Here is a 14,630-nt window from a genome sequence, read left to right on the forward strand (position 1 = left end):
TTACATAATAAGCACACCGAATGTTTGTTTCCTCTACTGACAGACCCAGCACTCATTAGGTAACCAACGTTACTGGGGAATGGAGACACCGGAATTGAGCAGGCATGAGATTACTGCCCAGATAGGAGTTACCAGGGCAGCCCTTGTATTGAGCAAGCATTTTATTTATTGCATTTCTTAGTTACCAGACAGTAAAGTCATCTTATAAGCGGAAAAAAATTCTGCAGTACTGCTTCACTAAAGTCCCTGGATTGTTCCCAGACCCCCTCAAGAGTTCATAGGTAGGCAGTGTCCTTGTGCCTGTGGCCCTGTTTGAAGACGACTCTTTCTAGATTATTCTCAATGACAGGTCAATGAAATGTTGACTCCTAACTGATATTACATATGTATTTATTTTTATAGATCAGTTGGTCTAATATTTATAATCCCATGTTATTACAGACCCCTATAGCCTGTGTTTGCTGTGATGGGGGCTACAGCACCTGAAAATTGGTTGTTAGATACTACAATGTTTTATTCCCCTCCAAAAGGCCATCGTATGTGAGCAGACACTAAAATTTTGTAAGAGAAGGGTGCAAATGGAATAAAGTCTTTCAAAGGCTCCTTAAGGGATCACTGTGAAAACTTGCAAAACGAGCGACATTACTAAAACAGCATGGGGTAAGGAGGAGGTAATGATGGGAGCCCTGGCTCTCACTGCTCAGTCCACAAATATTTATTGAGCACCTACTCTACACCCTACAGCATTATTTTCCCTGAGCGCTGAGTAGAGGCTAATAGCTCCCAAGAATGAATGGTTCACCTTGTATATAGTTTCAATTCAGAGACAAATTCACTGAACTCATCTTTTCAGTAATTATATTTATTTATTTTTAGCCTGAACCAAATTTAATAGGAAGAACTCCTTTCCACATTGCTTTTAATTATTTGTAGTTTACCCAGTAACTTTAGAAAAGCAAATGAAAGCACGCTTAGATGCCATCACTGTAAATACCATTCATTAGTAACTTATTTTCCCTGGAGTCTTGTGAAGTGTGAATTTAAAAGCCTCTCTATCTGGAACAGTATTAAGATGACAAGCACATTTTACATTCATGAGGCGGAAAGGCAAAAAAAAAAAAAAAAAAAAAAAAGCAGTGCTCCTCCATCCTCAGGATTCTCTTAACTATGTGACTAATTTCAATTAGGATGCTTTGTCATTACAGAACTGTTCATGTTTCAGCTCTAAAACCTTTTTTTTTGCATCTGTTGCACCCTTTCTTGTTTTTAGTGTTAGCCCAAAACTCTACCACAGTTTTCAAAAAAAGTTTATTTCCACAGTGAGGTGAGGCTGAATAAGTTGATATAAATCCATGATTTGAGGAGTGAATCTTTGCCCTTTCTTCTATGAGTTGGCCAGTAGACAGTCTCAAAGACAACTTTTTTCTGTACAAATTAAATAAAGATTCTACCAGCAGGCCTTCCTTTTCCTTTATTGCCCATTTCCATTTTTTTAAGACAAGTAAAAATAATAGTGGAACAACATCTTTAAAAGATTACTAAAGCAACATAATGCATGATATACAATTTATAAAATAGGACAGCAGAATCCACTACAGAAATAAAACATTGGACTTGGGACAGATTACATTATGCTCTGAAAAAGTGAAGTAACTAAGGGTAACCGTAAAGCTTCGTATTTATAGACTGCCTTTTCCCTCAGCTCTCAGAGCAGTTAATGTTCCAGCGTGATAGTACTCCTGGACTACGGCATCATTACTTAAGTACCTTCATTTTTTGGCAGAGGTACCAGTGAGATATAAAACACATACTGTGCACAGGACCATTTATACAATTAAGTCCATTATAAAAACTGAAACCCACCAATGCTCTTATGTGTACATGAGCTACAGAAAAGAACTGCTTTGTGAGGTATGGATAGTTAGTGAATATTTTTCAAATAGTGGGTAGTTGGCTTTGATCACTCACCAAATAATTGTGTGTCAGGCACCGGGTTGCCCACTTGATCATTTTATAAAGGGACAAGGCTGGTTTTCTTCACTTGGCTCTTTCTTGTATGAGAACCAAGGTTCAATATAAGTACTTGCCTGTAGGATGCCTGTCCCACCACTGTGGCCTCAGTCCATGATGCAATCTCCATCAGAAATGACCTAGATCATTTTGAAAGCCAAGAAGATCAGATCATCCCAAGAAGGTTACCCTGTCTCTTGGGTGACCAACTCAATCAAAGAACATATTCTCACACACACTTCATTTTTGTCTGATCAGTTTTTGACTTGAGGACCTGCTAAAATACCAAGCCAGCGATGGCCCACTTTTTCCACATTGTGACTGTGTAATAGCAAAATAGTCTTGAGCGAGCCATTCTTGCATTTCTAGTTAAAAGAGACTTGGATGATGGTCCCATGACACTGCCATGACTATGAAAGGCATGACCACTGTTTTGTCTCAAATAATAGCAGTTAAGATGCTTGTCCAGCTGCAGACTAGGGAGAAAATATCTGGCAACTATCCTTGCATTTTGCTCTGCCAAAAAAAAAAGAGAAAAATGCTTTATTGAAATTACAAGACATCCGTTGACAAAAAAGTACTTGATGCAAATTATTTGACACACTGTAGGAAAGTCAGGAATGTTCAGATTTGCTGCTCATCAAAATGAGTTTGCCACATTTGGAAATAAAACAGGATTTTCCTCTTCCCCCGCCCCACTCCTTAAAGGAGGCAGTTCTATAAATTCAGAAGTGGAGGGAAAGAAAAGCTGTGGGCTTGCAGAGGGCCCAGCTTTGAAATAGCTCCTTAGCCAATGCTGGATTAGGTGTGGATGGGGCTTCATGGCTAGGCTTATATCGAGAAGTCATTTCTGTCTTTAGAATTCGTAGTGTGAGATGGAGATTGCGTAATATATAGATTCTCCGCAGCCCTGCTTTGTACCCTTTCTCTCTTCATTTTTGGCTTTTACTTTTCCGTGAGAGCCAGGATTTCCAGAATGTTTGGACTCTTGTTTGACTGGCCGATTGAAGTCACCATGCCAGCTTGTCTTGTGATTTTACCTTTTCCTCATTAGGATGGAAAATCAGGCCTGGTATAGTCTGCAAGAGGACATTTCTGATAAATCTTGGTCTAATTAGAGATGCCAGTTTTTGCAAGTCTGTTCTCTTTAATAAAATAAAAAAATTTGCTACCCAGAAGAAACAATATGGACACCTTAGTGATATAATTGACGGTTGTCTGCATTTCCAACTGGGTGATTATTTTATTTAAAGGCAGTGAGATAGGATGTGAATCGTATCCCGTTATAGGGTTTAGGATTTTTTTTTTCCATTTCCACACTTTTTGTGCTGACACTCATTTGGAGTGACTTTGTCACCTTCAATATGGAAGGTGACAATATGGAAGGTACCCCCAAAGAAATATGATTTAGAGCTTCCTGTTGCCAGAGACTTTTTTCCTTAGTCCTAAAATTCCAAGTGATTGTTCTGAGTCTGAAAGTTTGGGTGGTGTTACCTTCATTCAGTTATCTCAGACTACACTAAACAGATTAAAAAATCATTAAAAAGGAAATGATGGGGAGAGGGAGATGAAAATTGATTCCAATTCTATAATCTCTTCCTTTTCTATAGGATCTAAGAGGTAAATGTTTATGGAAGTTCTCATAAGTTTCAGCTGTGCGGCCAGAATAATCTGATCAAATCTTCAATATCCAATACTGGAGTCATCAAAGTAGATAAAAAAAAAATGAAAATCCCATTATATTTCCCTGTGATCTGGAAATATTCAGTCCCTCTTGAAAAAAGGCATCAGACATAAACCTCATATTAGATAGCTTTGTCTAAACCATGTGACTCTACCCAGCAGGGTTGAACTGGTCCTTCCTCCCCAGGGAACTCCTCCCAGCCCCCCCTTACATCTCTCCAGCCCGCCCACCTAGCTTTTCAAAACCAAATTTGGAATATGTGTCACCAGTTTTACTTTGAAAGAAAATCCTTCTGTACCTATTAGAAACTTGAGTTTGCCAACCATGGTATGGTTAACTTAAGTGGAAGATGACTGTATACCTTGTGTCTTAATAAATTTTCTCTTGGTTGATGGCAGGCTTCGATGGCTGAGAATAGTATACCTCTATACACTACCGCTTCCATGGGAAATCCCACTCTGGGCAACTTAGCCAGCGTGATACGGGAAGAGCTCAACGGGACAATGGAGCATACCAACAGCAATGAGAGTGACAGCAGTCCAGGCAGATCGCCCATGCAAGCTGTGTGAGTACTGTCCACTGCCCAGAGCTTTGCTTGCAGATTTTGCTCTCCTGGGTGAGGTGCATACAGTCATTTCTCTGGGAGCACTTTATACCTTATTTGTACGCTCTGAATTTTTAGAACCCAACTGGAAGTTTGTGCTTCTGGAAATGCTTAGCAATGTTAGCACATAAAAGGATCTTTTACTGACTTTTCCATAAAAGCCATCAACTTTATGCAGCCCCTCCCAAGTGCACACAGCACTAAAATGGCTGACACTTTTCCTTTCTTTTCTCTGCTGTCATCTTGGGCCATTATTTAAGCCACATTACTCTCTTCTCCTAAAATTAGTATGCATCTCTGCGTAAAATTTTGTGCTTTGTTCAACTTTTGGGCCTGGTGAACCTAGCAGGGGAGAAAAAGAATCCTTGTTTACTCGGTTGTTTGATAAGCTTAACCTCGAACAAGATGCCGGGGTGTTATTACCAAGCATTAATGATGGCACAAATGAAAGGCAGCATGATTTATAGATTGCTCTTAAAATATCAAAAGGAAAATTAATAGGAGCATTATAGCAGCAGACAGCAGTGTAATGAGCACACATATAACTGAATGAAGTAATGGGCGATGGTCGTCCACGCTGATTGTGAATGGCACCCAGACCAAGAAACCACAGAAAGACCAGTGCAAAGCTGTGATGCCCCTGGGGGTGGCTAGGACATGGGAGGGAACTGTGACTGTAACAACTCCCTCTCTCCCAGAAAAGTTTAAAACAGTGCAAAGAAACCATATCATCCCCAATGATTTGATTTACTGGGGGTAGAATGAGCGCCTCTCCTTTTTAGCAAGTGTCTGGGAAGCAACTTCCTGCTTTAACTCGGTATTTCTAATACTGTCAGCTCCTAGAATGGACCTCTTGTCTACACAGTCTTTCTGAATTACTGATCAACATCTTTTTTTTTTAAGATAATTTGAATGATAGCAATGGAAAATATGACCTATAGCAATTAGGAACAGAATGATTTGGCATCTAATGACCATCATGAAAATACTATCTGCCAGGATAATTGGTGCGTTCCTGGGAATCTGAAATTTGATTATTCAGCATTTGAATATCAGGGCCAAAGTGCTTTGAAAAGAATCTTTAATGATGGAAGTAATCTTATTTATTTATTTATTTTTGGAAATAATTGTTTTTCACTTAAACAGCCCCTCAGCATTTAGTCCACGGCACCTTAAGAATATGTTTACTTCTTATACTTACAGTGCCGTATCTCATGCCTTCTAAAACATCCTAGTGTTTCTTACTTTGCTATCACATGTCTTTCTGACTCTGCTATCACACCTCATATTCATCTTTAAGTCATTGCCATGATAGTAGAATTTACTGTGATATTAAAGTTCAGAACAAGTGTACATTGATATATAAGCCACTTAAAGAAATACCTGTTAGAATAAAAATGGCTGAAGCTATTGAGTGACAGTGATTCTTTTTCTTATAATCTATACAGATTTCAAGTTTATTCGATATACATTCCTTATATTGTGCGCAGACAACCCCTTAAAATATTTGGGGGAAGACATCATGCAACAGTTTAGAGTAATGCTAATTTTGTGGTAGAAGATAAAGTTACTATACTGTTAATTTGTTGACCACTTTGAATTAACCCCAGTATTACCAGAAACCATATTTTACAGCCGTCTGCATAAAGACATCAAAATGTACACCATTTGTGGCTCAGATCTCACAGGTTTACATTGTTTGCTAAATATAATTATATGTCAACAGCAGATTCCTTATCCTGCCATCAGTGTCACAGACTGCTACTCTTTTTGACCCCGTATTTCCATTAAGTGAATTCTGTAATGACATAGTTTTCGTTCTTGTCTAATATGCATTACCCTGCTATGATGCAAATTGTTTTTTAACTGTTCGAGACTGTTGAAATAAATCAAGCCATAAACTTTCAACAAGGCTTAAAGGACCTTGTTAGTATGGCAGCCCAAGTAATATCTAGTGTTGAAACCAACTCACTATTCATACCCTTTCTGTGGCACTCAGATACTACTGCATTTCTTTTCTCTTTTGAGACACTAGAAAATAGTTGCATAATTACGACTTGGGGGCTTTACACTTCTATCCTGATTGGAGCTAAAGGAGCTACAAAGCAAAATACTCCATGCTGTGCACACACCCTCAGAACACAATGCCTTTAAACACCAGTCAGCTTTATTTTAAAACTCTTGTGTTCCCAGAGTGGCTAAACAAAGGAATTACTCAGATGTAAAAAAAAAAAAAAAGGGAAATGTGTGGTTTTGCCCAGTTTTCCAATGGTAGCTCTTCTAGGAGTAGGAGTTGGAGAGAGGTGGAGCGGGGGACAGCAATCTGAATGGGGAGGAAGGTGCATCGCAGAGCCCCTTTCTGGGAGACACAGTGGGTGTATGTGAGGCGTCTATCTGAAATAGTTTGCATCATACTTGAAATGTATCTTGTATGGAAATCCATTCTCTTTTATTCTCGGAAGCACTGTGTGCCTGTGCTACCACATTTGCCACACTCAGGGGGATCTGCTGGTATCAAGAAACATCCTGAAGTTGGCATTTTAAGAAGTCTTAATATCTCACCTAGTTGTGTGGTCAGGTTTTTACACAGTAGATCTCTTTCTCAGTGACATTTCTCGATAACCCACTCTGCATTTTGTTCTGGGATTGTGCCAGGGTGTACAAAAGGGTCAGAACCGGTGTCTTTGGGATGGTAAATAATCTTACTTATATTCAGCTGGAAATTTCAGAGGAGGGGGAGCAAAATAGTCTTTAATGTAAATTGTGTCTTTACATACATCTGATTTTTTTCACAGAAAAACATTTATCAGAGTCAAAAATGATAAAGCAAGGACTTCATTAAAACTGTTCATTTCTTCTAGGTCTCTCCTCCCTCTTTTGCCCATAATCTCATATCATCAAATTCAGGTTTATAAGCCTGAAAATATTAACAAATCTAATAGTTTAAAAAATGAGAGTAGGAAAATGCTGGTCAGGGAAACTATATTTGAACCTCACTACATGGCTAACTAAAACACAGACACATTCCTGGCCAATTAACATTACCAGAGCCATGTGATCAGTGGAGATGAGAGGTAATTTATGAAGTAACAGTTCTTAATAGAGAAAATAGGAAACTGAAATATGAGAAATGGTTACCATTGTCTGTAATCCAAGAGATACAATTTCACCTCAGCTTACCTTACACCTGCTAAGGAACAAAATGTTTTTAAAAGTAGTGCTTGGTGCTGATGAGGCTTAGTCTAAATTTATATAGCCCCTTTGCAAATTAATATCGCAATGAATCACAAGAACCATAAAGATGTTTTGGCCTTTGCTCCAACAATTTCATTCTTAGAAATTTATCCTGAGGAGGTAAATCAACAGAAGTAGAAAGATAAATGGTCACTGCATTATACAAAGAGCAGAGGGTGGGGGATGGGGGAGACAGTCACAAAATGTACATTATTACCAGACTAACATGTCAACACAATGGAATCTCATATAGCCATAAAACTCAGAACTGTAAAGCTAGCAAAATAAGTAATAGTATTCCTGCATTTGCAATATGTAAAAATATATCCCCAGTGGGAGGGGATAAGCACACACACAAAATTGTCCTTAATTAAGGTTTATGAGTGATTTTTTTTTTAAGTAATATTCAATGCACCTAATTTTTCCCATATAAATATCAGGGGTCCTGACTTCATGGGGCCGACCTCATGGACATGTGACTGTGGTGGTTTTCGGGATCCCTGCTTATGGGGACCCTTACTTGTTTTAATGCTCTGCTATTTCCGTCTTGAAATTCTTACTAATTTTTGAACCACATTTTTCCTATGTGCGTTTTGTAGCCAGTCCTGAGACTTACTGTGGAAACACAAATAGGTCCATTAAAAAACAACACATAGGTGGAGCAACACCACTGTATCTCGTTTTGCAAGTAGTTTTTGTAAGAGTGGATCCGATTTTTTAAAGGCTATTTATCCTGACATCTACCACCCCGCCCCAAAACTCTCTATGCTGCGCTAATTTTAGAGTCAATTGGTTTTCTGAAGGTTCAAGTTGTCAAGGGCAGTCCAAAGCACTCCTCTGTTTGTTTTTAAATGGTTCAAGTGGCCTTTGGGGCCTGCATACAACATCAATTATTTAGGAAGCCAGCCATCCCCAGTACCACCTCTTATTACTAATACTTGATAATGTCAATTAAAAAATCCTGCCTTCTGCAGCCTGTCCCAGCGATGGGACCCTTTTAACTTGAATGGTTCTTTTACATATCAAAAGCCCTGCAACAGAAAGTAATTTGTATTTGCAAAGGATCGGTTGTAAATATGATTTACGAACAACATTTCTCAATTGTTATCTGAGTGGTTTTGTGTGATCCCCCGTGGTCCCCCTCGGGTGAACCAGGAGCTGGTCCATAATGAGAAAGTTGGCAGATCTCATCGCGGCCACGTCCCGGTGGCTGCTACCAGCCGGGTCTCATGTTTTGCCTTGTTTACAGCTGACAGCGTTATTATTCTGATTGGGCTCTGCTTTCTTATCATATTGTTGTGTTGAGCGAGCCTTTTCCTCTCCGTTTGTGTTTCCTGCCAGGGCTTTTCTTGCCTTATTGACAGTTTGTAAAAATATGCATTAATTTGGAGTTTCAAGCATGTATCATGGTGTCTCTTTGCTGTGTTTGCTTGAAGTTGATTAATGATAGAACCTCGCTTGGGGTCGGTCTCTGGAGAGTTCTTTCACAGGTTCTGCATGTTAACTAGCAAAGCAGAACACACAGCAAGCCATGATTAGCCCTGCCTCCCGCACTCACTGGTCCCCATAAACCACCATTGTATTACAGATTTTTATTTCACGTAATTATTTGAAGTTTTGTATTCATCCACCTTGAATGCCATGACTGGGGCTGTTATCTGGTACTCAAAGTGTGTTCCTTGAACCAGCAACTTCTCCCGTGAGCTTATAAGAGGCGCAGGGTCTCAGGCTACTCCTGGGACCTGCTGAGTCACGTGCTGCATTTTAACAAGATCCCTGGGCGATTCAAATGCACATCAAAGTGTGAGAAACAGCACTGAGGAGGAGAGGCCACTCTGTCCAGAGAGCAGTCATTCTAGAGGAGCACTAGCCAAAGCACCTTCTCTGTCTGTCTGTCTCTCTCTTCTGTTCAACACAGCAGCCACCAGGCACATGTCGGCCTGTGCACCAGGCACATGTCACCCTTGAACACTTGAAATGTGGTCCATGCAACTGAGCAACTGCATTTTTGCATTGTATTAACATCTAATTAATTTTCACTTTAGTAGCCAGATGTGGCGAGTGGCTGCAGTGTTGGCCACTGTAGTTGAATGTGGCTTCTCTGTTGCCCAGAACTCCAGAGTTGCTTTGGATTGGGAATGGACCTCAGTGAACCTTCGCTCATTTTCTTCCAGGCATCCTGTACACGTCAAAGAAGAGCCCCTGGATCCAGAGGAAGCTGAAGGGCCACTCTCCTTAGTGACAACAGCCAACCACAGTCCAGATTTTGACCACGACAGAGATTATGAAGATGAACCAGTAAACGAGGACATGGAGTGAATATCTGGGTGGGCTGACCCCAAGAACGAAGATTGGGGGGAAAAAAAAAAACAAAGCTAAACACGTCAAAAATTAGCAGTGAAATTGTTCTCCATTTGTTGTACAGTCTGGAGGATTTTCACTACATTTTGACAACTCTGAAATGTGTTAACTCTTAGTGCCATCAAGAATCCCATTTGGGAGTATTTTTGATTTTTCTACTTTTTGTTGAAAAAAGGAATTTGTACTCTGTGCATTGGATGGACTTGTTTGGTACTTGGGATTTTCCTCTCTTAACAGTCAACATCAGTGTTGTAAATTTGCTAAACTGATTCACTTTTAGCAGCAGACTTTGAACTGCAGTCCTGCCAGCGTTGGACACTGAGGACACCCAACTGAGCATGTGCACCTAAGCTGCAGACCAAGCCTCTGCCCAGAATTCAAGGATTCCAATGGACGACCTATTTGCACAGTACTGCATGTTGATTATCACTGCCTTTACTCCATTTTTTTTTTTTTTTTTTTTTGCTTCCAGTTGGGATGGGGAAGGCCTTTGTGTGTGTATTGGGGGGAGGGGTTAAAAATAATTATCCCAAACTTTTTAATGTATTGCTTTTGTTTTTTTGCCTCTACTATACCATTTTAAGTTCTGACCTCAGGCCTCCATTGGGGCTCGTGGCCTCGTGGAGGCTTCAAGTTTTCTGTACCTTGTCATGAATGTTAATAGGTGTTTTTATTATACAAAGCTGAATGTCATTTCTCGTTTGTAGTTTTCTGTCACTCATTCCATTTTCCTTCAGACATCACCACATTTTCTCTAAAGTCAGAAAACATTCCGTTTTGGTCTTTTTCAAAAAGGTCCCAAATGCTGCAGTCTACACATGAAGGTCCTCTCACACAGACGTGAAGTCCTGCCAGAAAGAGAATGAATGACAGAAAAAAAAAAAAAAAAAAAACAGAGACTCTAGAAACAATGCCGATTCATTCCACGAAGCAGTATTGGAGGTGGGAAGGGGGTTGTTTCAGATTTTCCTACTCCCTCCCCCCCGTTTTTTTTTTTTGCAGCTACCATTATTCTTAATAAATGCCACCGCATTTGATCAGCACAAGGAAACCTAGCACCCCACCCCCAGATGCCATAATAGACTGACAATATGACTGTGAAAGGCTCTCATTGGTGTAACGAAGTTGCAGGGCTGTGTGCTCTGTTCTTTTAACCAGCCTGAGTCACTTTGTTTGCAAAATGACCAAAAAGCTGGTGCCACTGAACAACTTGGCTGAAAGTGGTGGTAGAACTAAATTTAAACATCAGTTTAGACCTGCTTGGTGGCATTAATCTGTTTGAATGTAAATTAGATTTCAGAATGAACTTGTTATGGGAGGTAAAGAGGACTGAGTTCAGCAGATGCTAAAGTGTTAATTTCAAATGTGCAGATTCTGTACCGAAGTTTGATTTGTTATGCAATATTATCACACCCTGCCCAGTGTCAAAAACTAACAGTAGAAGACGTCAAGTCGATGGGGGTCCATCTCAGCCTGGACATGCAGAATGTGATGGTCATGGGTCAGTACAACCTCAGTCCTTAGAGTCCCTCAACCCTTCCACGCTGCACCCTTTTTCCTGTCACTCAATTATTTATCTAGGACCATAGCTTTTGTTTTATTTGACTTTGAGAGCCCTTTGGAGCTTAATTTATATTCTTTATACTTTCTTTTCTAAAATTACCAAAGATATTACACAAAGTTAAATTATGTTCTCTGTTTTATGCTTTATCTGATGAAGCCAAATATCCTCTTATTGTTGATCAAAGGAGGCAAAAGAATTTAGAGGCAATTGATGACATATAGGCTGTTGCTAACCTGAGAAAGAGAACTGCTCCTTCAGCATAGAGTAAATTTAGAAAACCAAGTAGGTAATGGAACCAAAGTTGTTACTTTTTTAAATTTTTTTTTAAATTTTTATTCTAGACTTTTACAGAGACCAAAACTTATTCTTGTCAAGAGAAGTTACGGGGCTACTACAGATAAAAATATGACACTGTATTAAAGGAGCAAAAGAAGGGAGTCCCATTTCAAAGAAAAAAAAAAACAGTGAATGTATCTCACTGAAAATTATGGTGTCCAATAAAGGAGACAGTTATGATAAAATTCAGAGAAAACAGAAAAGCTTCCATAGTTGAATTCTAGATCACATAACAGTATTTCTAGAATACTTTTTTTTTTTTTAAAGAAAGATTGTATGCCACTTTGGTTTAAGGACCATGCTATGATCACTGCATTATTTTTTCGTTTATCTTAGCATGTATCCTCTGGTTTTTTCTTTTTTTAATTTTCCGTTTTTTTCTGATTAGGCTTTGCTCAGCGTTTTCCTTTAAAAAAAAAAGTAACACTTCCATTCACTCATAAGCTTGGTACAAAAACTTCTTTGGCAATTACTTTTGAAGCTTCACTCTGCTTTCTGTATAAAGGGCAGTCTGTGGTCACTCGAGACTTTTTTTTAACTTTTCCAGGCAGCTTCATGATGTGCAGGCAGTAGCCAGACAGGGTCATGGGAAGGAGGCCCTGTGCTTCTAAACTGAGTGGTTGCTGGTTAGTTTGGTATTCAAAAGAGGATAAAAATCTGGTAGATTAGTTCATTCTCAGCATGTGTAGCTAGACATGAGTAAAGATAACAGCATGAGAAACTGTTAGTACGCATACCTCAGTTCAAACCTTTAGGGAATGATTAAAATAAAAAAAATACATTTCACTCAGTTGCACTTAGTCGTATGTCTTGCATGCTTAGTCTAAAGACTGTAGCAAAAAGAAAAAAAAAGAAAAATTAGATTTTACATATCTTTGCAGGTATCACAGCCTTGCAGAAGAACCAACTGAAAAAAAAAATTCTCAGGCTTTACAGCAAGCAAACTTCACTATGATTTTGACAATTCTGATTCTGTATCCCTTGGGGTATTCCAGTTGCTTCTTTAGGATGGGGTTTATTATGTTGTACATATATCCCGATGTGTCTGTGTGAATCTTTGTCTTTTTTGGGGGAGGGCAGAGGGCGGTTCTTTTTTTAGATAATGTTCCTAAAAAGGAATAAATGCATACACCTGTTTGTCAAAACACCTTTGCTTTTTGTGCAACTGCTTTATATTAATGATACTAAAAAAAATAGCTTTGGAAAAAAAAAAACTACTGTATGTAATGGAATTGCAGAATATGCTGCACATGTATTTCATTTAGTTACCCTTGCTTTAAGAATATTGGATGACATTTCCTGACATGTGGGAGGGAGAAACTCCCTAGCTTATTTTTTTTTTCTGCTTTTAAATTGTAACATAGTTGACAGATTTTTTTTTTTCTGTTCTCATTGATCAGAGCATTTTGTACAGGTTTGTGTGTGTGTGTATGTGTGTGTGCGTGTGTGTATGTGTGTTAATTTGGTTTTTTTGATACATTCCTATCCCTTGTGTTTATCCTACCACTGCCTTCCTGGCTATCTTAAACAAGTTCATTTGAAAAGAGAAAAAAAAAATGTTGTTTAAAAATGTTTTCTCCTGCTGCAGTAAATATTTTGCATGATGAAATTCCAGGATCACACTTTCAAAGTTTATCAGTGAAGTGGTGATTAATAATGGGGCGTGTCAAAGCTATTGGACTTTTTGTATGAAAAAAAAATACTTTACAAGGTGCCAAGATGTAAAGACAATTTGTTACTTTTTTTCCCAAAGAAAAGTGTACATTAGGGAGATAGTCCCTTCTATCAGGCAAATGCACTGTCAGGAATGATGATCCATCCTACTTATCCCTAGAGTTATGTCCTCGTAAGACAAGTTACACTGCCCGCATTGAACCAGCAGTGAAATGAAATGTCAAGGCTTATGTACATGAAGAGTGACCGCCGAGCCCTGCCACCTTCGGACAGCGCCCACTTTATTCCCAGCATTCCGCCAGACCTAGTAAACACCACCTTGGATGCTTAACCCAAATCTGATGTGAATCACTTGCTATTTTATCACCCCCCCAAAAAAGGTTAAAAAATATTTCCTCTCCTCTCCACATCCCAACTGAGCTCCGTTTCCAAAGGTACAAAGAAGAACATGCTTATAAGGATTTTAAATCTATGGGGACCTTTTGGTGAATGGTATATACCCTCTTGATATTGTGGATGTTTTTGAAAGTCGTTCGCTTTTTTATCTTGAGAATGAGACTTAGAATTCTCAAGGCATTCTGTGGGCCCCGGGTAGGCCCCACAGCCCCTGCTACCAGAAACCTCGCTGGAGGTGGTGTGGTCCGGACTGAGTGGTGCTTCGTGGAGATGTGCTGCCAGCGACATGAATTTTTTTGTTTTGTTTTGTTTTGATAAGGCATAAAAGAGATTCATTCCTTGACATCAACTGTAATTCCATCATTCCGTGTCTGTGAATACAGACAATTAAAAAAATGTTGTGTAGTCAGTGCTAATTACTGACATTATAGCATTCTCAAATGCAATAAAAATGCTGGTTGTTCACACTGGTAGTAAAAGTCGCCACAGCCTAAGTTTCTTTCCCCTTCTGACCTGCTGACACTGTGTTAGGCATATGCCTTAGGTTTATCACCAGCTGCTTCCAACACAGAATTAGAATCAATCTTAACGAAAAGCTTTCATCATCACAGAGGGCTGAGGCTCTTATCCTCAGGATTTCAAAGTGAAAGTATGCACTTAGAGAATTGGCAAAATAAAAAAGAGAGGCTACCTTTTCTCCCAAGGAAGCACACCCTTATTTTTCTTCATCAAATTTTATAGAGAAAAAAAAACAAAATGTTTAATAA

At 39.1% G+C, this 14,630-nt stretch overlaps 1 protein-coding gene across 10 annotated transcripts in view; it reads left to right on the plus strand.

Annotated features, from left to right (window-relative positions):
* FOXP1 (forkhead box P1) overlaps positions 1-9,851 on the plus strand; it is a gene marked incomplete at both ends in the record, with an annotated part of 232,567 nt that extends 222,716 nt beyond the window's left edge. For all 10 annotated transcript variants that reach the window (XM_084248323.1, XM_084248322.1, XM_084248325.1 and 7 more), the window contains 2 exons: positions 4,093-4,259; positions 9,707-9,851. In XM_084248323.1, the coding sequence (XP_084104449.1) occupies positions 4,093-4,259; positions 9,707-9,851 (312 nt within the window). The remainder of the gene's footprint in view (positions 1-4,092; positions 4,260-9,706) is intronic.
* Between the last annotated feature and the right edge of the window lie 4,779 nt (positions 9,852-14,630).

Source organism: Talpa europaea, assembly GCF_964194135.1.
Source record: "Talpa europaea genome assembly, chromosome: 11".
In the NCBI taxonomy this organism is placed as follows: domain Eukaryota; kingdom Metazoa; phylum Chordata; class Mammalia; order Eulipotyphla; family Talpidae; genus Talpa; species Talpa europaea.